This window comes from Strix uralensis, chromosome 2 (assembly GCF_047716275.1).
Source record: "Strix uralensis isolate ZFMK-TIS-50842 chromosome 2, bStrUra1, whole genome shotgun sequence".
NCBI lineage: Eukaryota > Metazoa > Chordata > Aves > Strigiformes > Strigidae > Strix > Strix uralensis.
The window spans coordinates 8664108-8690105 of NC_133973.1; the positions used below are offsets into that span (position 1 = coordinate 8664108).

A 25998-nucleotide genomic window follows, 5' to 3' on the forward strand; every position below is an offset into this window, starting at 1 on the left:
GAAACTTCTGCTTGAAAAGGTACGTAAATACAGTGTCTGAATTACTCAGCTTCAGCTAATGACCACAGTCAAACAGATTTTTCTGAAGTGTGGGTCATATAATTTTAGATAAAATATGTCTTACACCTGGATATCTCAGAGCACAAGCACAGAGTGAGCATCTCTGTGAAATAAATCCACATTCTCTCTAAGGAAAGACATGAATTTTGGAATAAATGAAAGTTGTAACAACTTGATTCTCTCCATAACAGTTCAACTTTGCTAGTGAATTATTTAACAAACTCTTTTGCAGCAGAATGCTACTCAGTAGCATACTCTTCCAATGGAAATCAACAGCAGTGTTTGTTAGACACGGTATATAATGTTATTATGGTCTGTGATGACTTAGAAGAGGGAACATCACCTCCATGACAGATCTTGCAAGACTGCTTTCTCAGCATTGCAGCACCACTAAAACATGTACTAATTCTCTTCACTGAGAAAGTGATATGCATTTCATTTCCTGAAACATCCTATGCAGACTTATAATGAGGTTGTGATTCAACTACTTTTCAAGATGTGTCCTCATTAGTTTACAAGGTCTGGAAAAATCATTAAAATCATTAAAAAGTCATTAGGAAACTATGCAAGCACACAGGAGTAGGGAAAAAATCAGATTGATGAAGATGAGAAGAAGATTTGGACTTTAGGAGAGAGACCAAAGATTTGGGGAGCTCTGAACAGTTAAAGAGATATCTAATTATCTTCAGACTAGTGAACCAAGACACCATATTCCCTTGAGAGACTAGCAAGGTGAGGAGGTAAAAAGTTCTGTCCTGGTATTCTGCTTGTTTCAGTCACTTTGAAAGCTGACACCAAACAGGTCCCCACCATATCTCTCATCTCCCAGCTACCACTTGAGAAGGTCTCAGCTCCCAACATCCACTACTCAGTTTTTAATGTCTCAGGGAAATGATCCTGGTTCCTAGTCCTCAAAGCAGAGAAACTTCCCTCCCAAATCTTTCCAATATGCATCCTTAAGGAAGCAAAGACACATAGGCTAGCCATCATCTGAGAAGCAAATGAACAACTGTAAATAGAATCAGTAATGAATGATTTCTTTTATGGCTCTTAATGCAAAAGGAAAAGAATCAGAAATGGATTTGTATTCACCCCTTGAAAGGCCTTTTGGATGCAGATGAGAGAGAGCAAAAGAGAAAGCACATTGGTCTTTCTTTTGCAGGAGGAGGAGCACTAGGATCCATAGCCCACACTAGCATGCAATAGGCAGAGGCCTTCAGGCCCCAGAGCAGCAGGTTGAAACAGGCTAGTAGCAGTGAGAATACCAGACCAAAAGAGCCTTGTTGGGTGGGCAGGATAGTAAGGCTATTGGAGAGAAAAGAAACAGCAAATAGTTGTGAAGATGCTGGGGCAGATAAAGAATCACATATTTCTGTTCAAAAAGATTTCAGGACTGCTCCTGGACACATGGGTCAGAGGCAGAGGCAGAAGGGAACAAAAAATATAGTTTTATGAGAAGTGGAAGTGTTAGGAAGAGAAGGTGGGTGGAGAGTTGCAGAAGTATATCCATTTCCCTCCCTTCCATTTTCTTTAAGGGTGTTTTTCTCAGAGCTTTTCCTCTCTTTTCTCCTCCCCACAGCAATCAGTCAAGCTGGGAAGAAGAGATTGTCACTGAACTTAGTAGTGTGTTTTGGCACAGAAGACTGATAGTAAATAAGTAAACAGAGTGTCAACTTTTGTAACCACAGGAGCAAAGCCTGCTCAGTGACAAGGATGAGGACTCTTCCAGAGGTAAGGAAATGGGTCTGTCTTGCAGTCTGCTGAGCTACCTTCATTGCACCCCTCTCTTTTCCTTTCACTGTCATGGCTGTACTGCTTATTGCCCTAGGCAACTGGAGCAGGTGAGGTTTTGACAGTTTGTATCCAGAAGGGTCTTGTCCAGGTCTCAGAATGTGGGATGTGGTGCAAGGATTTAGGGGTTCTTGTCCTTCCTGTTAGTAATCCTAATGGCCATTCTGAGGCTGTATTCAGATCTGCTTGAAGCACTGACCAATAAGCAGTAGTAGTAATAATAGTAATAACATCAACAACAACAACAATAATGAGAAACTGATAATTTGCATCTTTTATTGTATCCCCATTTTTTGAAGAAATTATTTTAAGAAAGTACTTGCTCAGAAACATGCAATTTTTTTTCCCTGCAAATAATTGTGGGTAAACATGGCATAGTTTTCTGAATGTGAGAATGACATGGTAAGCCTAATTGCTCCCCATGTAGCGCAGTGTCCTTTTCTTGATTTGATGTCTTATATAAATAACTAGTAAAGTGTTAATTGCATATTTCCAGAAAAATTGATCTGACCCAAACAGTTAGCTCAGGGTTGCTAAAATGTGCAAAACATTCAAGGACAATAGAGATAAGTAAAGTTTTCTATGTAACTAAATAATATAAAAAAAGAAATGTGTATGTTTTGTTATGTTGAGAGCTGTTCAGTGTTGCAAGAGCTGTGGCTGTAATGCAAATGGTCACTTTATATTTACCTTGTCTGCATTTTTCTGGCTGAAGAATTTGCAGGAATATTTGGTTTGTGTATTCATTCTCATATTTCTGTGTAATAAAGATCAGACAACAATCATAATTTTAAATAGTTATTGGCCATGGTTATGCTTCAAACTTTTGACAATGCAGAATATAATTCAGTAAACTTTCTGTTTAGTTTCTCATGTTAGCAGGTACTATATTTTGAACACAGGCTAAAATACTATTTCACAAATAGTTTTTGATGTGCTCAATTTACGTGCTTAAGTGATTTGCTGACAAAAGATAAATTTAAGAAAATTTTGAAGTTTTTGTGAGTATTGGGGCATTAGTCTGAAAACATGTCATCCACATGACTAATGTGATAAATGCAATTTGAGTAACAGCCAAAGTCAGTAATTCATAAATAATTTACTGGCTGAAAAATAATATCCCTAAATTGTCTGGTAAATAGTTATGAAAAATAACTCAATTTCTCCCTGCCTTTGATCTCTTTATTTTAATTTACTTTATTTTCATAAAAGTTAGATGATGTTTCTTCTGCAACAGCACCAAACCCTGGGAAAATGCAAGATGAGGATGAATTATGCAGAATTCAAGAATGGCTCACAAACAGAAGGAGATGCCAAAGGAAAATCAAATTCTTTGGCTGATTTAGTTACATCAAACAATTCTTGCCTACATCATATCCTACATGATGATAACAGTACCTGTCAAGATTCTGCTAGCCTGTCATGCTTGCATTTGAATTGGATAATTCATATAGTACATAAATTCAAAATTCTTAATTTTATAATTGAGGACAATTAGAAATCAGCTTTTAGTGATTTTAGAGGCATTTGATCTCACCTAGCTACAGTGAAGCCATTTAAATTTGAGCACCTGCACATTCTTAAAAGAAAAGCATAAAAGAACTGAATCTGTACTGGAAATTGCATTCATCTTCAACTTCATGCAAATACTAATCATTCTTCTTGCTTACTCATAAGTGAGGCCCATATGGAAAATCTCTGTCAGAAATTAAAGGCTCTTTATCCTTTTCCACAGTCTTGTTCAAACTATTCACTTGTGTGAATAGTTTATATTCACTTTATATGAAGCATGCTGGATGAGGCAAACAAGCCTGAAAACATACCACAATAAAGTGCTTCTGCTTTCTGCTTCTGGCAAGCTATGTAATGCTCCTGAATCCTGTGACCTGGAAGTTTTTATATCCCACCTCCAGTTCCATCTAGTTAAATCCACACTTCCTTGACCAAGGATCACTGATTTAGCAAGGGCTCTGTATTTCAGTGCCTGTGAACCACTTAGTCCATTTGTCGCATAAAAGTGAAGTTCATACTAGATAAATAAGCTGACAGGAATATTGCCCAGGTCAGTATCTTTATAAGAGTACTGAAAGGACAGGTACTTGTCTGTCTAGATTTCTTTAAGCTGTTTTCATGAAAAAGATATAAGGGACAGCTAAGTATGACTGCCCTCCTATTTTTCCTCCGTTTGTGTAGGTCCATAAGTTCTCTCAAATCCAGTCCCAGTAACAGAGGCAAGATTAGAAAGACATTCCTTATGGAAGGTGAAGTGTTTGAAGAACACTTTTTATCCTTATGGATCCTATAACACAGACCTTAATCCAGTTTCTAACTAGAGGTACACAATCAATTTCCACTCCTCTGTCTCTTCTTTTGGGCTATGCTATTCTTTTGGGGTATACTGTTCTCAGCCAGGTACTGCTCTAGTTGGTTCACATTGGCGTCTTGAGGGGGAGAGTCTAGATCTCTTACAGATTTTTTTAAAATCTATTATTTGATATATTTTCCATTTCAAAAGGTACATAATGTATAGGCCCAATATAGACCTACTGATTATCAGAAGTTCAACAGAAATTACAGTGACATTCTTGAAAAATTTGTTGTTAGTATCTCCACAGCCATGCCATTTAGCACTTGAGAGAAACAGATGTCCTCTGATAACATGAGAACAAAGAATTGCAAAATTATAAATATTTCGTAGTTGGAATAGGCCATATTTTCAATGTAAAAAACAAGAAGTCTATTGCAACAGAGAAGTCAGGATCATTGTGAATGTAAATCATTCACTCTCTCCTAAATGGTGACATGATGGCTTGCATGTTGAAGAATACTTTTTTTTCCTTTTCAGCCAAGCAAATTTTCTCTCACTCACTTCCCTGCTATACTGTTAGGTTGTGACACTTACTCTCTACTTGAGGAGTAAAAGGGAGGTATGAAAGGAATTTGGATTTCCTCCTTTATAATTCCTACACTATAGTTTGCCAGTATGATCTTGTTCTGTATCTAGCACCTTTTAATGCCAGAATTCACTTGTATGTACTTGCTCTCCATTTAGTTTTTCTGTATTCTGCCTAAAGAAGTCAGAATAAGATTTTAAAGGGAGAAAGGCAGTTAGGTGTTTAACCCTTGTTAGCAGTTTCCATGAGTCAAGTAAGCTGACATATGCTCTTGAGAAGCTTCTGTTAATGATTGAATAAATGCATGTTTGAAAGATACAAAATGATGAGGCCTGTTTTTCTATTTCTTTCTGTGTTTTCTGTTCTGTTAATGTTTTTGTACAGGAATGGTACATAGTATATTAAGATGATTAACATCAGACTCATTAATTTCCTTAGCCTTTCCTCAGGTGAAGGGGTATATGCTGTGAGGTACTTAATTCTTGTACGATTTTGCTTCATTTCTTCTTGTGATTTTTCTAAAGATCTATGTTTTCTGGTTTTGTGGCAGAGAAGATAAATACTGAGCGTGGTGACAAATGCAGTTTACCTGCTGCATGTAAGACAGAAGCAAGGGCAGACAAGGGAAGAAGACAGTCTAGAACCTGAGAGTCATGACAAGGCCGGCAAGAAGTATGACTACCAGCAAGGGGTGCACCCCCACAGTACAGGAATGAGGGGGGTAAGACAGGTCTGGTGACTGTAGCCAGGGTCAACCAAGAGTGTAGATTGCCAGGCAAGTCCGTTGTGAGGAGGCAGGTCCAAGGTCAAACCTGCAGAATCAACTCTGTAGGTTAAGGTCAGGATTCAGATCAACAGCTATAGGCATGGCTGCTGCTACAGCATAGCTCAGACCAACATCATGCATGAGAGCTGCAAAAAGGAGCTCCCAAGTGAAGAAGTGGGCACGTCCACCAAGGCTGCTTCTAGCTTTTTCTCAAAGAGCTCCAAGGCCTGTCAAGGTTTCTCAAACAGCTTTGGTTTATCAGAGAACCAGGCTTGAGCACAGGGAGCTAAACTTGAGGCTGTGGGGACAGTACAGGCCAGGCCCTGACACTGGCATGTAAGACTCTCAAAGTAGCACTTCCATCAGCTTTCATACCTATGAGATTTACTCCTTGCTTGCTATACTATTTCTTCTCTATCCCTCTTCCTCCCAGGTTTTCCATTACCTTCTGGTTTCCTTCTGCCTTCTTTGTCTCACCGTATATTCTTAGTTATTCCACTTCTCATTTTTTCAGTTCTTTCCCTTTCCTTATGTTACCAGCATCCATTCCCATGTCTGTTCTCTTGTAATCTGCTGTTTTCCAGTCTTAAGCACATCAAAGTAGGTAGAAGCAGTGGTCACACAGAGTAAATGTCATTTGATCTAATTTTATCCAGGTAGATGTTAGGAGTATATCCTAACATAGTCATCTAACTTCCTTCACAGTCAGTGGAGAAAAAGACAGGTAACTGGAGGATGCTTCAGCTCATCCTAAGACGGATGTCTAAAATAGAAGCTGTACTCATAAGGTGCCCAGCCTTCTCCACTGACTAAAAAGACACATCTAGATTATGAACACAACTAAATTTAAGTGAGATAAAACCTGTCTGTATATAAGATCTTCTCTGTGGCTTATAGCTTACTGCATTTTTTAGATTAGGGCAAATCTTCTCTCCCACTTGAACTAGACTAGAGGGCTTAGGATGCAGGAGTTATTTCTTGAGGAGAGACCTGAAGTTAGTGCTCAGGTTGCCAGACTGTGACAGAATAAAGAACCACTAGTCCTAGCCATCCCATTATTAGATTTATGGGCTCAAAAAGGCTTTGATATTTTCAGGAGTTATATGCAAAGTGATTCCATAAACCAGAAGGAACTATGGAGGTACAGGCCTCCTCATGGCAAGCTGGCTTTTCAATGCATAATTCATAACACTGCACAACAGTTGTGATTGGAAAAGACAGTGAAATGAAGGGGCTGAGAAAGCACCCGGGAATACAGTCACCTAGGTGACTTGGATGAGTGTTGGTATTCTGGCACTAGTCCTGTAAGAGATTTTCTAGTAGATTGGATGGAAGACAGTATATGACCAGTACTAACTTTAATATGAATTTTTCTTCCTTCATTTTTTCTGTTTGTCTCATTTTTCTCTCTTCAGACTTGTGACCAGGAGCTGAGAACAGGTGCAAAGAAAGAACGATGCCTTCAGGGGAAAAGCCTACTTCTGTGTATACTTCTCAGTACTCTCCTTGGCTTTACACTGCTTATCACCTACATGATGATGACTTGTGGTCTAGGTATAATATGGGATATCCTTTTTCCTGCTTCCTCATCCACCCCATTTGTAAGACCCCTTTATCTCCTATCTGCCTCCATTGTGTATTAGGCTTAGCATCTGTGTTAAGAATCAGACTTTCAGAATCAAAGAATCATAACACCAGTTGTAAAAAAGGTACACTGTTCTGCCTTTTCCTTGGGTCATAGTGGGGAGAGGTCCCCACACCTGTCCTCCTCCTCTGCCTGCCATTTAATATGCCTGGGCCCAGTTTTGAATGAGACCATCATTATACTGTCTTGCATCTCATCATTGTGTCATGCTGTGTCTGTAGTCACCTCCAGGAATCTGAACTGAATATGAGACTTGGAGATCCTCTTCCACCTTTTCATCTCTGACTTAATAAGTCTAGTCCTAGTTTTCTAGCACAGATGAGTGCAATCATAGGGTAGAAAGAAAAGTCATAGTCTCTTGCCAATGGAGGAGCTGTGAGCATAGACCAGAAATATTAATTTGCCTTTCAAATTTGGCTAAACAACTGTTGGCAGAATGGTCCATGTAAATGCTTATGGATATAGAATGCTCAGTACTGAAGGTGCATTTATATTGGTGGATACAGACATTTCCTGCTTCAAATAAACATTGTTGACTCTTCACCTAGCATTTTTCTTTAGCCCCTGTTATGTGTTGGAGGCTGTTCACTACCGAGACCAAGGAAAAACTGTTATTTTAGATCTTGTCTATTTTCCCATGTCAACTGTTGAAACCATAGTATCAAAAGTCTTACTTTGATTTACAAGTGGCTTATTTCAGCAAATAGTTGATCTGATTTGATGTTGATACAAGACACTAAACCAAAATGAGAACACAAACCCAGTGATTCGCAGCGGTTTAGATAAAGGGAGTTTTAGATCAAAGCAAGATGTACTAGAAAGTCTTTGTCCTGTTCTAACAAATGTCACTGCTGAGAAATGTTTCCCATGCTTGAACATCTCCCTCCATGTTTTAAAATTATATCATTTTCTCTGTGCTATGTCCTTCTTTTGCTTCATGTGTTGACACCATCAGTTGGTTCTTGTTTATCATTTGGCCAAATTGGGCTGATTCAGAGAAAATACACTGAGAAGGCAGAATAATCCAACCTGTGACTGCCTAGATAGTATGAACAGAGGACATCACCTCTAGACTGATTAACTGTCCTTATTTAAAGAATCTCCCTTATAAAGCGCAAAGGCAATCTTCCTGCAAAGTGAAAGACAGAACACACTTTGCTCCATATTCAACAAAAACTTACAAGGAAATCAACACTCTGTATGCAAAGGAGTTTGTACTAAAAATAAGTCTTTCGGTGGAAATGTCCCACAGATAAGTCCTCAAATTTTTTTTTGTTTGGAGTTGTTCTCACTCTCCACTGTCACTGCTCAGTTCTCTCCTATTTATTTTCTGCCCAGGATCCTGTGATGCCAAGCTGGGTGTTACACTGTTGGCCAGACTCCTGAATTCTAGGAATAACACTGTAGACCCCTGTGAGGATTTCTACAACTATGCCTGTGGCAGCTGGGAAGGCAAACGCTCAAGCAGAACCACGGAAGAATCACTAAATGTATTTGATGTCTTGTTGGAAGAAAACCAATTGATCCTGAAAAGGCTTTTAGGTAGGGACAGATGTATATTTCCTTCAGCATCTTCTTCAGTCAGAGCTGAGAATACTAATAACTGAGAGCAAAATCATTCCTAACAGGCTGAGTCCAGTCTCTTTGTTCTTCTGTCATTACATGTACAGATTTATTCTTGAGCATGTCATATTATAATAGCTGCATTTTAAACATTTTAGTTGTCCTTGCCAAGTATAACAGACTGTCCTGGTTTCGGCCAGGATAGAGTTAACTTTCCTTGGGCTGATAGGGAGCACAGCTAGAGGGCTGGGTCCGGATCAGTCATTGCAGTATTCCATATCATGTGACATCATGCTTAGTATACAGGCGGACACGGGCTTTCTCACGCACCATTTTGGTTTCCGGGTCGGCGTGGCGGGATTTTCTGGTGCAGTCAGATCGCTGCTGGGGACAGGCTGGGTACCGGTTGCCGCTTGATAGGCCACTGCTGCCTTTTACCCGTTTTGGACTTACTATTGTTACTGTTGTTTTTGTTACTGTTACTAATTTTTTTTAATTCAACCTACTAATTTCTTTTTTTGTCCCCCCCCTATTTCACCGGGGGGGGGGGGGGGGGGGGGGAATAAACAACTGGCCATGTGGCAATTGGCTACCAGCTGAGTTCAAACCACAACACAGATGAAAGTCACACTTTAAAATTGTGACAGCAACCCAAACCATTTTTCTGTTGCCTTGTAAAATGGGAGGCTTTTTGCTGTGCTTGTCTGAATGTCCACTCTTGTCATGTGTTCTGACTCCATGTGGGACTGAAGCCTAGATATGCACCACCTTCCTGTTGTACTCCTGTTTCCATGAAAAGGAACTCACATATTTGGCCTCATGAAGAGTCACGGCACTAGAAGTTCTCTTGCTTTGAGTGACTGTGGGAAGTGTGGATGTATTTACTAGATTGTTCTGAATCAAAGTGCAGTGTAATATTTTCTCACAACCTTTCTCTCCTCTAATACTGCCCAACTTTTTTTTTTTTTTACCACTTTTGTAGGTTTTCATCTTTTTTTTTTTTTTCCTCAGAGGGCCCACAGTTTGGGATAAGAGGCTCAGCTAAGGCGAAAGCAATCCAGTTCTATCGCTCCTGCATGGATACCCAACGGATAGAATCCCAAGGAACTCAACCATTGAAGGACCTCCTAAATCAGGTGAATGTTTGTGCTGTTTCCTTTCCTTCCAGAAGATAATTCCTGCAGGGAAAAGGAAAGTGTGAAGTTAGGGTCATATGGTCCTACATGATGGAATTTTGCTAGCATCTGGCTCTGAAACAAGCTCATGGTTCATAGCACAACTTCTAAGATATAAATCTTCTAGCTTTAAATGCTGTTTCAAGATTTGATTTTCTGACATCAGTTGCTTGAATCTTTCCTCACGACAGGATCCAACTTACCGATCAGGGAACATCTTGCAAAACAGGTGAAATTTTTGTGTCAAGATCTGATGGCCAGGCTTCAGGGGAGCTTGTTTAAATAGGAAAATGCTTCTTTTTCCATTCTGGAAGACTCCTCTCAGTGGCAGGGAGGGCTGTACATCTTCCTGCCAGCAGAGGGCATTTATGGGCTCAAAAAGGCTTTGAGCAGAAGGAACAGTGACTGCAGGCCTACCTGTGAATCTACTTGTCAGGGAGGTCGGACCTGTAATCCCCGATTGTCCTTGACTTTAGAAAAATGAGACGTCTTTCTTCTCTTCTTCTGCTCCTGCTTTTTTCCTGTACACCTTGTTCTGTTGATAATCATAATTCATTTTCCCTGTGTCATTTTGCAGTTCGTTGCTTTGCTTAAGTGAAAGTGACAGGTCATTTTAAAGCCAACAGGATATGTAGAAATTTTTATGAGTTTCCCTCGTTGCTCTTTGCTTTGTTGCTTCTCAGTTGTCATAATCACTGAGCTCAAAGGAGCGAAAAAAAGATTTCGTAAATATGGATCAAACAAGTGTTTTTCTCACCTGCTGTCATTCTATCTCCCTCTGTAGTTTGTTGGATGGAATGTCACAGGTGTGGGGAAAGCAAAAGATTTTAATGAAACTCTTCAGACTCTCATGGGCAGATACAGCACCTTTCCTTTTTTCAGAGTCCATGTGGGACCTAGTCCTTTTGATCTCAAGACCAATATTATTCAGGTGAGTGGACTAAAGAAAGAAAATTATCAGGAAGCACTGGGAATAAAGAGTCAGTTACACAGCCCATGAGACCCTGACTTGCTCATGTGTGTTCTTCTCTGAAGAAGTTTTTCCAAATTTCAGTAAAGTTCTTGATTTTATTACATAAAAAGCACTTATTTCTGTAAAACGCAGTGGGATGGGGGAGAAAATCAGCAGGGTAAAAGTGTGAAAATTCATGAGTTGACAAAAAGACAGTTTAATAATTAAAAAGAAAGAAAAGAAAGAAGTGATACAAAAAACCCTAATTGCTCACCACCAATTTAACAATGTGGTTTACATTTGAATATCAGTCACCACAGATTTGTAATGAGCTTGTAAATGAGCTGCAGAATAGGATAGATTCATAAAAGTTACTTTTGTAATTTTCCAGAAATGAAAGCAATTTATTAACATTTAAAATTCTGTGACACAGAAATTAAAGCCTGTTGAGCATTTCCTCACATTTCCAGTGTTTCTGAAAATAGCATGATATTTTTCCTTTACTCCTTTTTGCAGATTGACCATCCTGAGTTTGAGATGCCATCTGAGAGTAAATTCAAAGAGAAGAATTATCCTGAGGTAACATATCAGAGGCTGAAGAAAGGTAAAAATAGTTATTTGGTGTAGGGATCTCCTTGAATTGCCTCCTGGTTCCGAGTGGTCTTTTTCCATGGGTACGGTCAGTGACCTCTGAAAATGCCTCCAGAAGGAATTCTTTACAAAACTCTTTATGTTTCAAAAAAATAGTTTGTAAAATGTAACCCATTTTTAGATGCCAGGTTTAAAACTTGAAGTGTAGAAACAGAATGTTTAATTTCTATTTGCTAAGTAATATGAGCCTGAGTTTCCCTCTAGGTTTCAGCTTGAATGAATGTTTAAAAAAAATGAAAGGCTTTATAACTTAAAATCTGCATTGGGGGAGGGGTAGCTAGCATTTTTAAAGTTATTTTAAAATGTTTTAACCTGAGCTGTGGAAATAAGCGCTTTGACCTTGGGAGCTATTGCAACAAAGTTAATTTCGTCACAGCTCTGTTATTTTTCTGAACTTTATAAAATAGGAGTTGACTTCAGTTTCTCAGTCTGACTCTTTTAGAAGAGTCCTCAAAACAATAAGCTTGTCTTCCTATCATAAGCATTCCTTTGATACCTCATGAACACAGAAGCAAGAAATCAAAATACTGGCTCATTATATCACTACATCTCTCTCCTTAGACTCCAGAGATGGCAGCCCTACATGTCTAAAATGATTCTGGTATTTAATGTAATTGTAAGCTGGGGCAAAAATAACCTTTTGGGAATTCAGTGTTCTTCACTGAGAGCGGAGCTGTACTTGGCAAACTGTATTCCACAAGAAGAATTACATAAAGATGTTGCAGTGAAGAAGACAGTTTTAGCGATGGACCTGCAGTGCTTTTGAAAGATTGACACTTATATGGTCAAGATGGATGGATGGATGGATGGATGGATGGATGGGTGGATGGATGGGGTGACTAACTTTCAGTCATGTTTCTTCCACTGGTCGTATGCTGTGTATTGCAGGTTCTCCGTGTGTATCTGTCATATTTGAAGAAACTGGGGAGCCTACTTGGAGAACCACAGGATGGTCCCCCTGATTCCTTTTCCCTTACCTTGTCCTTCATCTCTAACCTCCAGCGAGTTGTCACCCCACTGCAGGAAAGACAGCAGAAGGGGATGCTGTTCTTTCGCACTACCATTAGGGAGCTACAGGTATCTGTGTCTTAAAATTTGAGGAACACAATTACATGTGACATTCACATTCTGAAGATCCACATAAAAAGAGGTACTAGACACGCTGTTTAGATGCCATTCCCTTGCAACTTACACTTAGTATCTGGTGAGCTTTAAATATCCTATTAACATATGGTCTTTTATTGACAGCAGTTGGATTTTTCAGGCCCACAACTCTCTCCCCTCCCCAGTGCCAATTCAATAAAAAAAAGTCAATTGTCCTTTTCTACTGTAATCAATACCCACATCATAAAACAAGTTTAACTTGGTGAAAGTATCTCTCAACAGTATTAGAGAGACTACCCAAGTTTCCCTATTATTTCTTGTCAGGCAATTTAGATTCATAGTTCAGCATGTAAGCTTTATTTTACTTCTAGGAAAAGGCACCTGCTATTGACTGGCTGTCATGTCTCCAGGCTGTCTTCCATCCTATGGCAGTGAACCTCTCTCAGCCAATTGCAGTGCATGACATGGATTATTTAAAAGGCATGTCACAGCTCGTTGAACAATGGCACAAAGAAAGGTAGGAGTCAATATCTATGGTTGTAGTTGTTCATGCTTCAAGAAATATTAACTTCAGATACCATAAATTAAAGAGGTCTGTGTCAGAGGCTGCTGAATCCAGTAGCCTAACAGCTGCAAGGCTGCTGTGGCTCTATGTCCACAAGTTTAGCCAGTACTAAGGCTTAGCATATATTCCTAATAGTCTTGCACATGCATGTACCATATATGTACACACATTTAAAAAAATATATATGTGTCACACAGCTGAACAGAGATGGAACACAATGCCTTTACTGGCACCTACCCACTAACAGCACTCATACAAACATGAACAGCTCAGACTCTGATCCTATTCCTCCCCTCTAGCTGATCAGGATTGGTCTATACTAGTGAAATATATATATGTACACACACAGTATGGATCACTCCAATAGCTGGTAGATATTCAGTCTGTCCAGAAGCTGACCTGGAGTCCACAGCTGCTGGCACCTGGATATATAAGCCCCTGTGTCTTGCAGCCCCACTTTGGTTGCTGGTACTCTGGTCTCTTCCTGTTACAAACACGCATATAAAAGCAGATCTCTCCAGTAGCTGGTCCAGACTACTAGTCTCTCCAATAGCCACTTCTCAGACCCCTGCTCTCTCCAGCAGCTAGCTTGAACCAAAGTCCCTCCAGCAGTCAACTCTCAGACTCCTTGTCTCTACAGTATCCAGTCCCATACACACACACACACACACACACACACACACATGTTATTTAAGAATAGCATTTAATAAGATAGGACAGATTCTAGTGACCATGTGCAGGGCTGAATCAGACAGATGTCCTGGCTAGCCACGAGTTCATGCTCAACCATTCCCTCTTACCACCTTTCCTCTCCATTTTCTCATGCATGTTTCTCCCAATCCACCATGATCCTTCCTTTTCCCTGACTTTGGTCATTCCCATAAACTTCCCATCATAAGTCTACAGAATCCCACAGACCCCTCAAAATATTCTATAATAAGTTTCACCTGGTCCTAAAAATGCTCTTTCTCCTGCTTCGCATAAAGAATCCTGTGCCCCAGTAGTCAGCTACCCCTTGAGTCTTCACGGTGTTCTGGGAAGAGAGTTTCTTTGGTTGAGTCATGTCTAACCATCCTCCACTGATAGCCCCAGGTGTAGCCCATTCAGAATTTGTTGTGATTGTTTAGGTTACTAGGGTTCCTCTACCTTAAATTATTCCTCTGACACTTGTCATACCTCTGTGTTTATAGGGACCAGACTTCAATCTTCAGTCTTTTTAAATGTAATTTTCCTACAGGGTCCTTCATATTTATATGATTGTTTGTCTGGTTGGGAATCTCTCCCCAGCCCTTGACAGTCGATTCCAAGATGCACGCCTGGAGCTATCTAAGATTCTTTATGGAAAAATGGGATCTAGAATGGTGAGTTAGCCTTTAACCATCTTCTTCAGCCTCCCCAGCAGTGGAACACATAGGACGTGCCTTCTGGATGTTCTCTTGATGCCTTGTTTGGATGGAGTTTGATAGATTTGGGGAGGAAAACTACTCTCACTAGGCCATTAAACACTTTCTTTTTCTCAAAGAAATGTGGGAGTAGACATGACACACAAAACTTTAGAGAGCTAAGTGCACTGTATCACGAGGTAGGGAACACTACATAGATGGTCACCTTTCTTCTATGTATTTGTCTCAACTAGCATATGAATCTTCATCTTGTGTGAAAGTAAGCAGAGTAAATCATAAGGAAATCAATGTTTTATCTGGTTAAATTTTTCTGAGGTAGCTTAAGTGGAACTACATTACTTGCCATTCACTGCTGTCTTTTTTATATAGCAGCATATATGTTACTGCCTGCACCTTTACATTTCTTTTTACTGTCTTCCTATCTCTTTCTCCTCACTCTCATGTGTTTCTTTTTCTTTCTCTGTTCTTACAGATCCCAGCTGAGCGCTGGAGGAAATGCTTGACTGACACCAGCTCTTTCTTTGAGCCAGTTCTAGGGCAGATGATTGTGCAAGAAATTTTCCCTCAGCAGACCAAGAAACTTGTAGGTATTTATCCCCTTAACCCCCAAGCAGAGCTCAGCTTCATCTCTTTCTCTTTTTGACATGCCAACTTAAGGCCATATCAAGGTAGCAAAATCATGTGTAGGTTTTTTACATATTCCTGTGCTTACGCACTTCCTCTCCTTTTTTGGGAATGAAAGATGTCAGAACAAGACACTGCTGTCGTTGATAGAATAATCAATGCTAAAAATACCAGTTATTATCTTTATCTTAACTGTTAGCAGAGTCATATGTGCAGCACCATTACCTATGACAGCCGTACAAATGCATGCATTCTCAGTGTGCTTCCTGGAATGACAGTTAGTATTAACAGTATTCATCACCAGTATGACATATATAAATCAGATTTTCAATTTCAAAGCCATTAAGCCATCATATGACCGGTTGTACAGAAACAAATCAATGCCAAAATACTCTGAGTGGATCCACTGTAAAAGGAACAGCTGCCTGCAGCGTGGAAAAGATTTCTTTTTTTTCCTTTGATGATCAGAGTTCCTTTTTCTTTTGGGGGAAGTTAGTGTAGGCACCAGATTTTTTAAAGAGTTTGCAGTGTATAAAGTGACAAGAGTAAATAAGCCCAAGAAAAGTTACTGGGAAAGCTAAGACTACATGCAATGAAGCACAGAGCTGAATAAACAAAACATAATTTTGTGAAGGAGACACTCAGATTGCCATAATTTCAGAAAGGGAGACACCAGCATGAAACACTTGTGGATAATTAATTTTTATTTTACTCAAGAAGTGGAGCAATCATTTGCGCCATTCCTATCCCCACAGGGATTGAATAAAAAAGAGTTACGTTTCCCTCTTAGTTATCATGAGAGGCAAGATGAAAAGGTGTGTGGGAGAGAATGGTGAGCCCTGTGAGGAACTGCCAGATGCCAAATAATTTAAGCCTAAATCATTGCAGAAACTGAAATCTCCTCTTTCATCAGAAGAACAGGAATTTTCTCGCAATTATTCTGTGGTTGAATTGCTGGAACATGGGAAGATGGTAGCTAAGCCTGAACAATGTCTTTCTGCAGTTCTGACTGCATCTTCTTTTCTCCACTGCAGGCTGAGCAGATGTTCTCTGAGATCCAAGACGCCTTCTATGGCCAACTGGATCGGTTGGAGTGGATGGATGAACAGACTCGCCAAGAGGCTAAAGTCTCGGTGCGTGCAGAAGACAGAAGTTACTGAGGCCTTCCTTTCCCTGAAGCCTTTGGAGAAGGAATGGAAGGGTCCTGCATCTTCACATATTCCCACCTGCTTCTACAGGCACACAATCTTAAATAGATGTCTTACACACACTGACAATTGTAGGTGGTTTTATAAATGCCATCACACATGTGGTTCATTGATGTGTAGGCATAGAGAGGCTCAGTGTTTGTCCATGGATACTCTGAATTAATTGTATTGAGATACAATTCAGTTTTATACACCTAGAGAGGTTAAAAACTGTAAAGCTGAATGCCAGAAAACAATGCTGTAAAGAAAAAGAGTAGAACAACATTAGCCTCAGGTCATTGAGTTAAGAAAGAATAGCACGAGATGTCTTGTTGAAACAGAATAGCTGTCATTTTGAAGGGCTGATACACAGATTGTATTAAGGTTGTTTAGAAATAGAGCTTAAAAAGGACTTCTGGAGTGTAAAGCCTTCTATTGGTCATGTTTCTTTTTGTTTATTGTTTGTTCAATATGATTTTAGGTTTCCAAACTACAAGTGGAGATTGGCTATCCAGCTCACATGCTCCAGACTGCCAAAGTGAACCTGGAATACCAGAATGTGAGCTATATAATGTAAACATGCCTGCCTCATTATTGGCAGTTTACCTGTACCAACTGCTATCTTGTCTGCTGCTAAAAGAGGCTATGACTTCTGGAGGAATGCACATTTCCTACTGTTCATTTTCTGAGAACATATGGGCCCCAAGAACCTTTATGTGTTGTTTCTATATTCTTGCCTGTGCTGTCTCCTATTTAGAGTGGCTGGCCTGATAGAGACTGGTTGTGACCTGCTGGTATGTTCTGTTTGGCCTGCAGATAACATTCCTATCTTAAATTGAAGGCCTTTAGAAATGGGAGAGAAAAAAATACAAGTATTCCATTGGTTTGTCTTTTGATGAACCCTTTTTTGACCTGTGGGGCTTTTCTCTTTCTTATACTGTACAATTCATTCCTTGCTCGTGCCCTATGACAGTCACATTACCTGTCTCTTCCCTCAGTTGGAGATAAATGAAGACACTTTTTTCCTCAATGTGGTGGCTTGCTTGAAAGTACTAAGGGAAAAGTCCTACTTCAGACTCCTTCAGCAGCATCACCCACAGGATAAGTAAGTGTCAGATACTGATCTGAAAAATATAACAGAATCACACACTTATGGACTAACTGAGATTGGAAGGGACCTGTGGAGATCACCTAGTCCAACCCTCCTGCTCAAAGCAGGATCAGCTAGAGCAGATTACTCAGCACTGTGGCCAATTGTATGTTTTTATCTCTCTTTTACTGGGGAAGGAGGGAGAGGGCAGGCAGGGAAGCAGGGGGGTGAGGAGCAGAACTGGACACAGTACTTCCAGATGTGGTTTCACCAGTCCTGAATAGAGGGACATAACCACCTCTCTTGACCTGCCGGTGACACTTCCAATGCAACACAAAGATGCTATTGTCCTTCTTTGCTGCAAGTCTGCATTGCTGCGTCCTGCTTAAAAAAAGTCTTGAATTTAGCAGCCTGTCTTGTGTTCAGCCTGAGCTCATGCTACCAAAACCCCCACCATTGTGGAGAGACCTCCAGACCCCTGAAACAAGAACATTTTTTGCCCATGAATCCTTGAGTAAGGAGGATAGCTGGTTCTTCTGGACTTAGCAGTAAAGAAAAGAGCAAAGCACTGTGATGATGTGAATGCTGTCAGGGTCACCTCAAAGGCAGGCAGCATTGACAGGCATGCTTGGGACCTTACACTACCTGAAGAGTATTCTGTGCAGGACTTCACAGGAGGTTACTGATCCCAACGTACTTGACAGGGAAATTGTGAGGGTGAATCCTTTAATGTGTATGAAAGCTAAGCTACTAGCCCTGACCATCTGTAAACAAGTGAAGATTTCTTTTAAACACCTTTAACTCTAGATAATGTGAATTTCATCATTTGCTGCTGCTGTATCAACAGTTGTACTGAGCAGACCATTTTTGCAAACCCACTGGAAGGAAGGAGCAAAGTGTGAGATAAGGAGTTAATATTTCTCTCTTTCTGTTTCTAGCTGGCATGTGTCCCCCTGGACTGTGCATTCATACTACTCAATAGGGCACCACATGGTGGTCTTTCCTGCTGGAATGTTCTGCAGCCCTTTTTTCCACATGGAGTTTCCCAGGTATGGAGGGGCTGCAAAGGTGGAAACTGAAGGCAGTCCCTTGGCTGCACCATGTTTCTAGGAAGAATCTTAATGGGTCTGCCTTTAACCTCTTTCTTACCTTTCTTACCTTTTTCTCTGTTCCCAGAAAAACACAGTAAAGGGGGGAAAAATAGCTTTTTCTAAAGCCAGATGGATTTTGCCTTATGAATCCTGAAAGAGTGTGATCATTGACTCTGCTGGAGGAAAATCAGAATCTAGGTGAAACTAAGATAAGCCAAGTATATTACTCCAGAGCAAAGAGGCAGAAGTCTCATGTAGGTTAACTGCAAAGAAGACATTTCACTTTGCCTCTCATTTTCTAGATTCCAAGAATTCATGAAATTTAACCACAGAAATCTAACCCAGAGAAAACAAGAGCCTCACAGAGCAACTTCTTGTCAGAAGTCTTTTTCAAGTGGATCAAACACAGTTCTTCTCTTTCTCTTTTTAAAGAAACCTTCTCTTATAAGCAAATACATTTTAAATTCTGAGTCTTCCCCTGAAACAATGACACTTCTGTAGACCATACTCTTATAGTTGGGTTCTTTCATTATATAGAACAGATCTGTTAAACAATATTTTTCTGATATTAAAAGCATTTAAAACAGTTGACTATAAAAATATTATCTGATGCCCCTTTTTGCATGATAATGGATAGACATTAATCCTAATCCCATTGTACTGAAAGAAAAGCTCACACTGTGGCAAGAGGCTGAAGTTTGAAAGAAACATGTCTCAGTTAAAAGTAATTATTTTCTCCATAGTAATCTTCTACCGCTAGTTGTATGGTATCATCTAGTGCTTGCAGTATTTCATGAATTCATTATAGTATGAAGAACAGGACACCTGAAAAGAATAATAGAAAAAAAAAAAATTTCCAGTGCTTTGGGCTACTAAATATCATATTCTTCCTCTCTGAAAAAGTGTCTACAGCTTCTTATTCCTTTTGAAATCAGTGTTAGTGAAATATATTTTTCTCATTGTCATCCCAGTTGAGTAGACTGATAAGTCAAACTTGATCAGGTTTTGGTGAGTTGGCACAATAGCATTTTCTCAGATGGTGCTCTGAAGTTTAACTTTACTGACAGAAGCCAATTCAGATGACTCTGAGGATAATTTTTAAAATAAGAAGTCAGCAAAACAGTACAATTGTTATAGAATCATAGAATGGTTTGGGTTGGATGGGACCTTTAAAGATATTTAGTCCAACTGCTCTGCCATGGGCAGGAACATCTTTCACTAGATTCAGTTGCTCAAAGCCCCATCCAACCTGACCTTGACCACTTCCAATGATGAGGCATTCACAACTTCTCTGGGCAACAATTGTAAGTTACCAGCTACAGAGCTTCCGAAAGAAAAGTTCTAAGAAAAGATGAGTTGTTGTGTTCTTGACACTTCCTACCGAGTTTCCAGTGACGTAATAATGATTACTACAATCATTTCATGCTTCAGCAGCATTAATCAGTGCATGTAAAGAAAGAATGAGTCCATCATTTTGAGTGTACTCTTGTGTGACTATTTGTAAATTCATTGCATAGAATAATAGAAATTCAGATTGGAAAGAACTGCTGGAGATCTCTAGTACAACCTCTTGCTTGTAGTGCTAGACCAGAGTAATTGTAGTCAAACCTTCATGATCTTAATTTGCCTTGCCAGTTTTACATATAATTTTTCACTAGACAAATGTTGTAAGATTGTTTCTTCAACCATCCTGCTTTTGTATGATTACCATTGCAGTTACTGTTTGTGCAGCAGTTTAGCCAGTAGTGGGTAAATAAGGACATATCTCAACAACGATACATGTCATTAGAGTTAATAAAGGCAGGATCTCATTCACAAACTCTTCATTATTATGATGGTTTATTAGCTATAAATACTTTAATGCAAGCCCATAGTACAATTTTAAGCATTGGTAATTTACATTTGCATTTGCATTTTACAGAGTGTACCATGTCTGAGAGACAATAAATAGAAAGTGCTTCTGTGTGCTCTCAGAGTAGAATGCTCCTGTGCAGCCCACAGTTGTGCTCAGTGGCTATAAAGAATGCTCACCTGCCCTCTTTTTATTTTCAAAACCACTCTTTTCATATTTATTTTTCAGTGCTGTGAACTTTGGAGCCATGGGGGTCTTCATGGCGCATGAACTTCTTCACGCATTCTATGGTTATGGTGAGTACCAGCTCTGGTGTCTTTGTTTACTCTTCTAGGTCCCTGCTGGTACTTTCCCTCAGGGGATCTCAAATCCTGGTCCCTATATCAATGTATACATATATTATTAAGGTAGATGAAGCTAAGTAAAACCTATTCCAGGCCATGCTGACTACTAAAAATATTGTGACTGATGTGAGGAATACAGATGAATGCCAGAAATACCTATACTTTCTAGGATTTTTTTCCCCACAGTGCTGCCTGAGGGCTGTCCTACATGCAACAGGAGTGCACTACAGAAATCTATAGACTGCTTGGTTGAACAGTATGAAAGCTATGGCTTTAAGGTCAATGGTACTTTTACACTGTTGGAGAATACAGCTGACACTGGAGGGCTCGCCATCGCTTACCAGGTATTGTAGTCTAATTACTTCTCTAATCTCATAGTCTCACCACACAACTCGAGTGCCATGTCAAAAGATTGCTCTGCTGCATCCTTCTCCTACATGCTACTTCAGGTCCAGATTTCTTGCACGTCTGTGCCAGTGCAGCGCGTGCCCTGCATGCCCTGCATTCCCTCTGCTATGTTAGACATAGGTTCCTCACAAAGTCTGGCTCATAACCTCACTAATTCCATGTAAGACCACTTCTCCCCTTCACCAATTCTGGGGTGGGCCTTTCTTTACTTCCCCATTTATGTCATGCATACAAAAGCATGTTATTATTTATATGTTTATTACATACGTGAGGAACTAAGCTGAGACATGAACCAGGATTCTGTGTGGTGGTACAATGACTCCATAAGGATGTTTTCAGCAATACTTTAGTCTAGAGAGAATTTTTTATTTCCTCATGCAGTAGTTCAGCAGTTTAGTTAATCACTGAGTGCAGGGTGCTCTGAGATCTCTAGGTCTCAGACCGTACTTGTTACATTCTTGCATGAAGAATGTTGAGAGGTAGAAAGTATTTTAATTTTCATGCAAATATTTGTGACTTTCAAATTACTTGAAATTAATTTTCATTCTTTCATAGTGCAGTAACCACATCTTCTCTTATGATGATGTGTGTGTGGTAGTGTCTGAAATGGGAAGCAAAGGAGTTAGGTTGTTATTCTCCCATCTTAGAGTTATTAGGGGCATGGCCAGCAGCAGGGAGCTCCTCAGAGTGAGGAGAGAGAGATACAAATTTGCTAATTTATTAAATGCATATTAGATTGATATATTTAATTAACAGAAGACAGGGTTTTGGGACACTATCTGAAGAGGGATTTATTATTATTAATTTTCTCTCTCCACAGGCCTATAAGAATTGGCTGAAAAAGCACCAAGAAGAGAAGGATTTACCTAAGATTGGACTTTCACACGACCAGCTTTTCTACCTCAGTTTTGCTCATGTAATGAATTCTAGGCTAGTCATGTGTCTCTCTCACTCTCCATTGTCTTGCACATTGTTACAGTTTGTCTTTCTTAATATTCAATCACTTTTCCTCCTTTTCACAGAACTGGGAATGACTAATGTTTCTGGGAGATGCAGAACCTTATTTAGAAAGCTAAATTCACATATAGGGCCCCTAGTCTGTTATGGATCTCAAAGCTAACAAAAGACCTATCTGCAAATACATCTTTTATGAAGCCCTGAAATGTACCAAAATTAAGTTGTAGCAGACAAGTTGTGTCAGGGAAAGCATGCTTCATTGCCAGCTTCCAAGTACTTTTTTGCTGTTGTTAACAATCTTACACATTGAAAGTGGAATTTTACTCAAAAAGGCACATACCTCTCCATAATTTCCTTCATCTGCCTCTCTGTCATGGTGAATAACTAGATGTCTTGTCATTCCGAGTGACTGATAGTGAAAAAGTTTAGAATGTTTTTTAGAGATAAAGAATTAGAGGTACATGCACACGTAGCTTGCGATTTCTGTGGGAACCTGGTTTAAGGATTTGTGCAAAGTTGTGCAGTTGTCCATAGTTGTGCAGCTGAATTCCTCATTGAAAGATCATTGGATTTCTGTGCTCAGAAAAGTCATGCCCTTATAAGTCACTGTAATTGTGCAAAGGGAAAAATTTTGTGCATGTATTGACATTACGTCAGAGCAGTGTATAGAAAGCGAAATCACAGATTGTTGGGTCTTGGTGTCAATATTTGCATTTCAGAGGCCATCTGGCAGCTACTGTATCATTTGTCAATGAATAAAAACTGAAATCACAAGAGTGAAGACTTGGATTCCCAGTTTAACACCAGTAAAATCACATAACTTTCCCCCCAATCTCTTGAGTAGTAATGTGATGTTGTGTAAGTGCTCTCCTTTCTTGATGAGCACTCATTGCTTTTGCTAAAGAAGCTGAATCTAGACACTGAGACTACATCTATACCATTATTTTAGATGGAGTCCAAAGTTGCATGAGCCTAAACTTCGAGGTGGTCTAAATTCCCTGTGTTCTGGACTACACAGTATAGAAAAAGAGCAGATTGCTTGTCAAATAGGGAAATTGGGACAGAGAAGTTTAGGGAAAGGGAAAAGAGTCAGAAATTTGGTGGTAAAGACAAAGATCTGAACATTGTTGGCACCAATGTAAGTGTGTTTCTTTGTTTACTCCAGCAGTCTCAGTCAAATGTGCAGAGGCATGAGGAGCCTTAACTCTTGTTCACATGAGGACTTCAGCCAAACTGACTTTTCTATTTTGCTTCCTTTCAGGCAATGTGTGGACACCAGGATCCTGAGAAACTACAGTCTTTCCTGAACACAGATCCACATAGTCCCTTGCCACTTCGTGTCTGTGGACCTGTCAGCAATAGCCAGGACTTTGCCAAGCACTTCTACTGTTCCAGTGGATCCCCAATGAATCCAGACAACAAGTGCCACATCTGGTAATCTGCATGGAAAAGGAAGAAGAGAGATATGACGCCAGGGGGAGGAAGGCCTGATGCATGAAAGTATGACCATCTTCTCAGGGGCCTTAGGGTGACATGGTGCTCTTATTCATTCCTCTACCTTTCTTTTCTTGTTATCCTTTCCTCAGCAGTTGATGGTAGCAGAATTCTTAAACTGAGCTCATAAGGGAAGAGGGTCTCCTCCTACTGCTATCAGCACTCTGTCCCAGATGTGACAACTCTGGAGTTTAGCAAGTCCCAAGGTAGCAAGATGACTAACCAGTGTCTCTAGTAAGCAACAACTTCTGAGGAGTTGTAAACAGAAGGACAGGTACATTATTAGTCCCGTTGTTCAGTGCATTTCCCTGTCTACTCCAGCAACTTCACAGTCATGTTGAATGGACAGGGCAATAAGCTGGAGCTCTTAAGATTTGTTCATATAAGATTGGCTCTTAGGGAAATCCTACGGGTTACTATTCAAACCACACATGGAAGTTACCAGAGAGGGAAGAATCCTCTTCTCCTCTTCTTCTGACAATAAAGGGAGTAGGTACTAGGAAAGACTGAGTGGCTCCAGATTCTAGCCTGAAAGATAAGTCACTTAATAATGAAGGTTACTGAAGGCCTTCCCTGTTCTGTTTTTGTTTCATCAGCAAAACTCCTAAGAGACAAAAGAGGAAAGCATCCCCGTTGGTGGGAGGGTAATTGGGAGCTGAGAACAGAGTCTCTTTCTTTTTTCTTTCTTTTCCAACAAGGTTCTCTTTTTTTTAGTCTTTATTTAGGGTTGAGGATATGGTTGAGGGTGGAGTATGGGACAATCACAAGGGCTTCTAGAAGTCTCTGAAGACTGAACAATTAGAATTCCCAGAACAACTCTGGATCCTGAACCAGGCTCTCTCATCCCTAAAAGTTCTCTCATCTGTACATTTGTAAATACTTACCATCCAAACAGAGGAGCAGAACTGCTGTAGGATTTTACTTTCTACTTGAAACTGAATTTTAGGTATTCATTTACTTTAGAGGAAAAAGAGAGTAAGAAGTAATATATTTTAGGGTAGCAGGACAAGTACTTAAAGCACATTCTCAAGAGCAGCCTAATAATTACATCAGTTTCAGGATCTGATAATTGGAAAATGTATACCAATGTTCTAAAATTTAGTAAGTATACAAAATAATTCTACGTTTTGCATTCAGAACTGTTCTTAATTATGGGAGCATTTTTATTTTACTTATATTGGCTGCCTGGGGATTGTTTATGGAATAGGTGCTGGCAAGTGGAAACATCCCTTATCAATGTAAGCATTGTAAAAATTGTGAGAATCCTAATAACTGTGTTAATCCTTTCCAAGTACTGACCAGCGCAGTGAAATATTTTCCCAGAACAGACTGTTCAGATATTTTGTTTTCATTAGTTAACTAAAACATTAATAAAGTGTTTGCTTCAGAAAAAAAAAAAATTTACTTTGATCACAAAGTCTTTATGACCAGGCCTGTTTGTTTGTTTTGTATTTGTACTGTTCCCAGCTTACGGGAGTTTTTAGCTGAAATTCACAAGTAATAAATAATAATACCTTGAAATAATTTGATTTATTTATGCGTCATGAAAAATAACAAAATTGGGCTTATGCTCATCTTTACCATTTAAACAGTGTATACTCTTCATCCACTTGTTTAATCAATTCTGTCCTATCAGCGTGTCCAGACTGCCTTTCTTTTAGATGTTAATAGCAATTAACTTTGTACCAGACTGTGTGTAATATAGAAGTTATTTCCGTGTACTGAGACTACTTGGCTTATTTGTTTATAATGTATAGAAAAAGCAAAATCCATTGGCAGTCTGCATTTTGAGGAGTCTTTAACTTTTCTTGTATCTATCGTGCTAAGTGTATGGGGGCACAGTTCCCTGGAATATGCAGTTTTTTCTTGTTCTTACAATGTATGACAAATTTACGAATATTCTGTTTAAAACACAGGGTAACACTTGAAGTTGGTAAGTTGAATCAATTCTGGTTTGTTACTAACTATGATGTTTTTACAGAAAGAACATACGGGAACTGTAAAAGGGGAGGTCTGGCTTAGAAAAACATTGCATGAGTCTTGGACTAAGAATTTATTGTGTTTCTCAAGGAGAAAAGGAAACACTTTCAATATGTGCACAAGCTCCCTTGTCCTCAGTGTTGCAATCTCCCTGGGATGTGGTTGGTGAAGAGAAGCCATGCTGTCTAGTAGGTGATCATGAAACACAGGTAGATGTTCAAATTGTTATCATCCATGACCATAGAAATTATTTCATGCTTTATGTCACATATGAAAAAAAGAGCATAACAGTTCCAGTGTTCAGGAAAAGAGCCAGATCCAACAGCAGATCCTTCACCGCTGAATTCCTCAGTCTCTGTGAGTCTTCGTGCTGCACCATGTTGATCATCTCCATTCCTTCCC

General features: G+C 39.6%; 1 protein-coding gene across 8 annotated transcripts; it reads left to right on the top strand.

The window, feature by feature from the left end:
• Positions 1–25140, top strand: KEL (Kell metallo-endopeptidase (Kell blood group)). Of its 8 annotated transcripts, none has more exons than XM_074855576.1 (20): positions 1268–1540; positions 1640–1791; positions 4045–4186; positions 6927–7065; positions 8495–8698; positions 9731–9855; positions 10679–10825; positions 11363–11425; positions 12386–12574; positions 12973–13118; positions 14404–14527; positions 15042–15152; positions 16228–16326; positions 16862–16939; positions 17379–17485; positions 18409–18519; positions 20642–20709; positions 20944–21101; positions 21986–22081; positions 23384–25140. In XM_074855576.1, exons 4-20 carry the CDS (start codon positions 7044–7046, stop codon positions 23558–23560), a joined length of 2025 nt encoding a protein of 674 aa, XP_074711677.1. In that variant the 5' UTR covers positions 1268–1540; positions 1640–1791; positions 4045–4186; positions 6927–7043; the 3' UTR covers positions 23561–25140. The 8 variants fall into 8 exon arrangements, 7 of the variants coding, with proteins under 7 accessions (XP_074711669.1, XP_074711686.1, XP_074711677.1 ...); XM_074855596.1 differs by having other exon boundaries at positions 1269–1540; positions 6927–7112; XM_074855568.1 differs by lacking the exons at positions 1268–1540; positions 4045–4186 and adding an exon at positions 1–19.
• Positions 25141–25998: the final 858 nt, after the last annotated feature.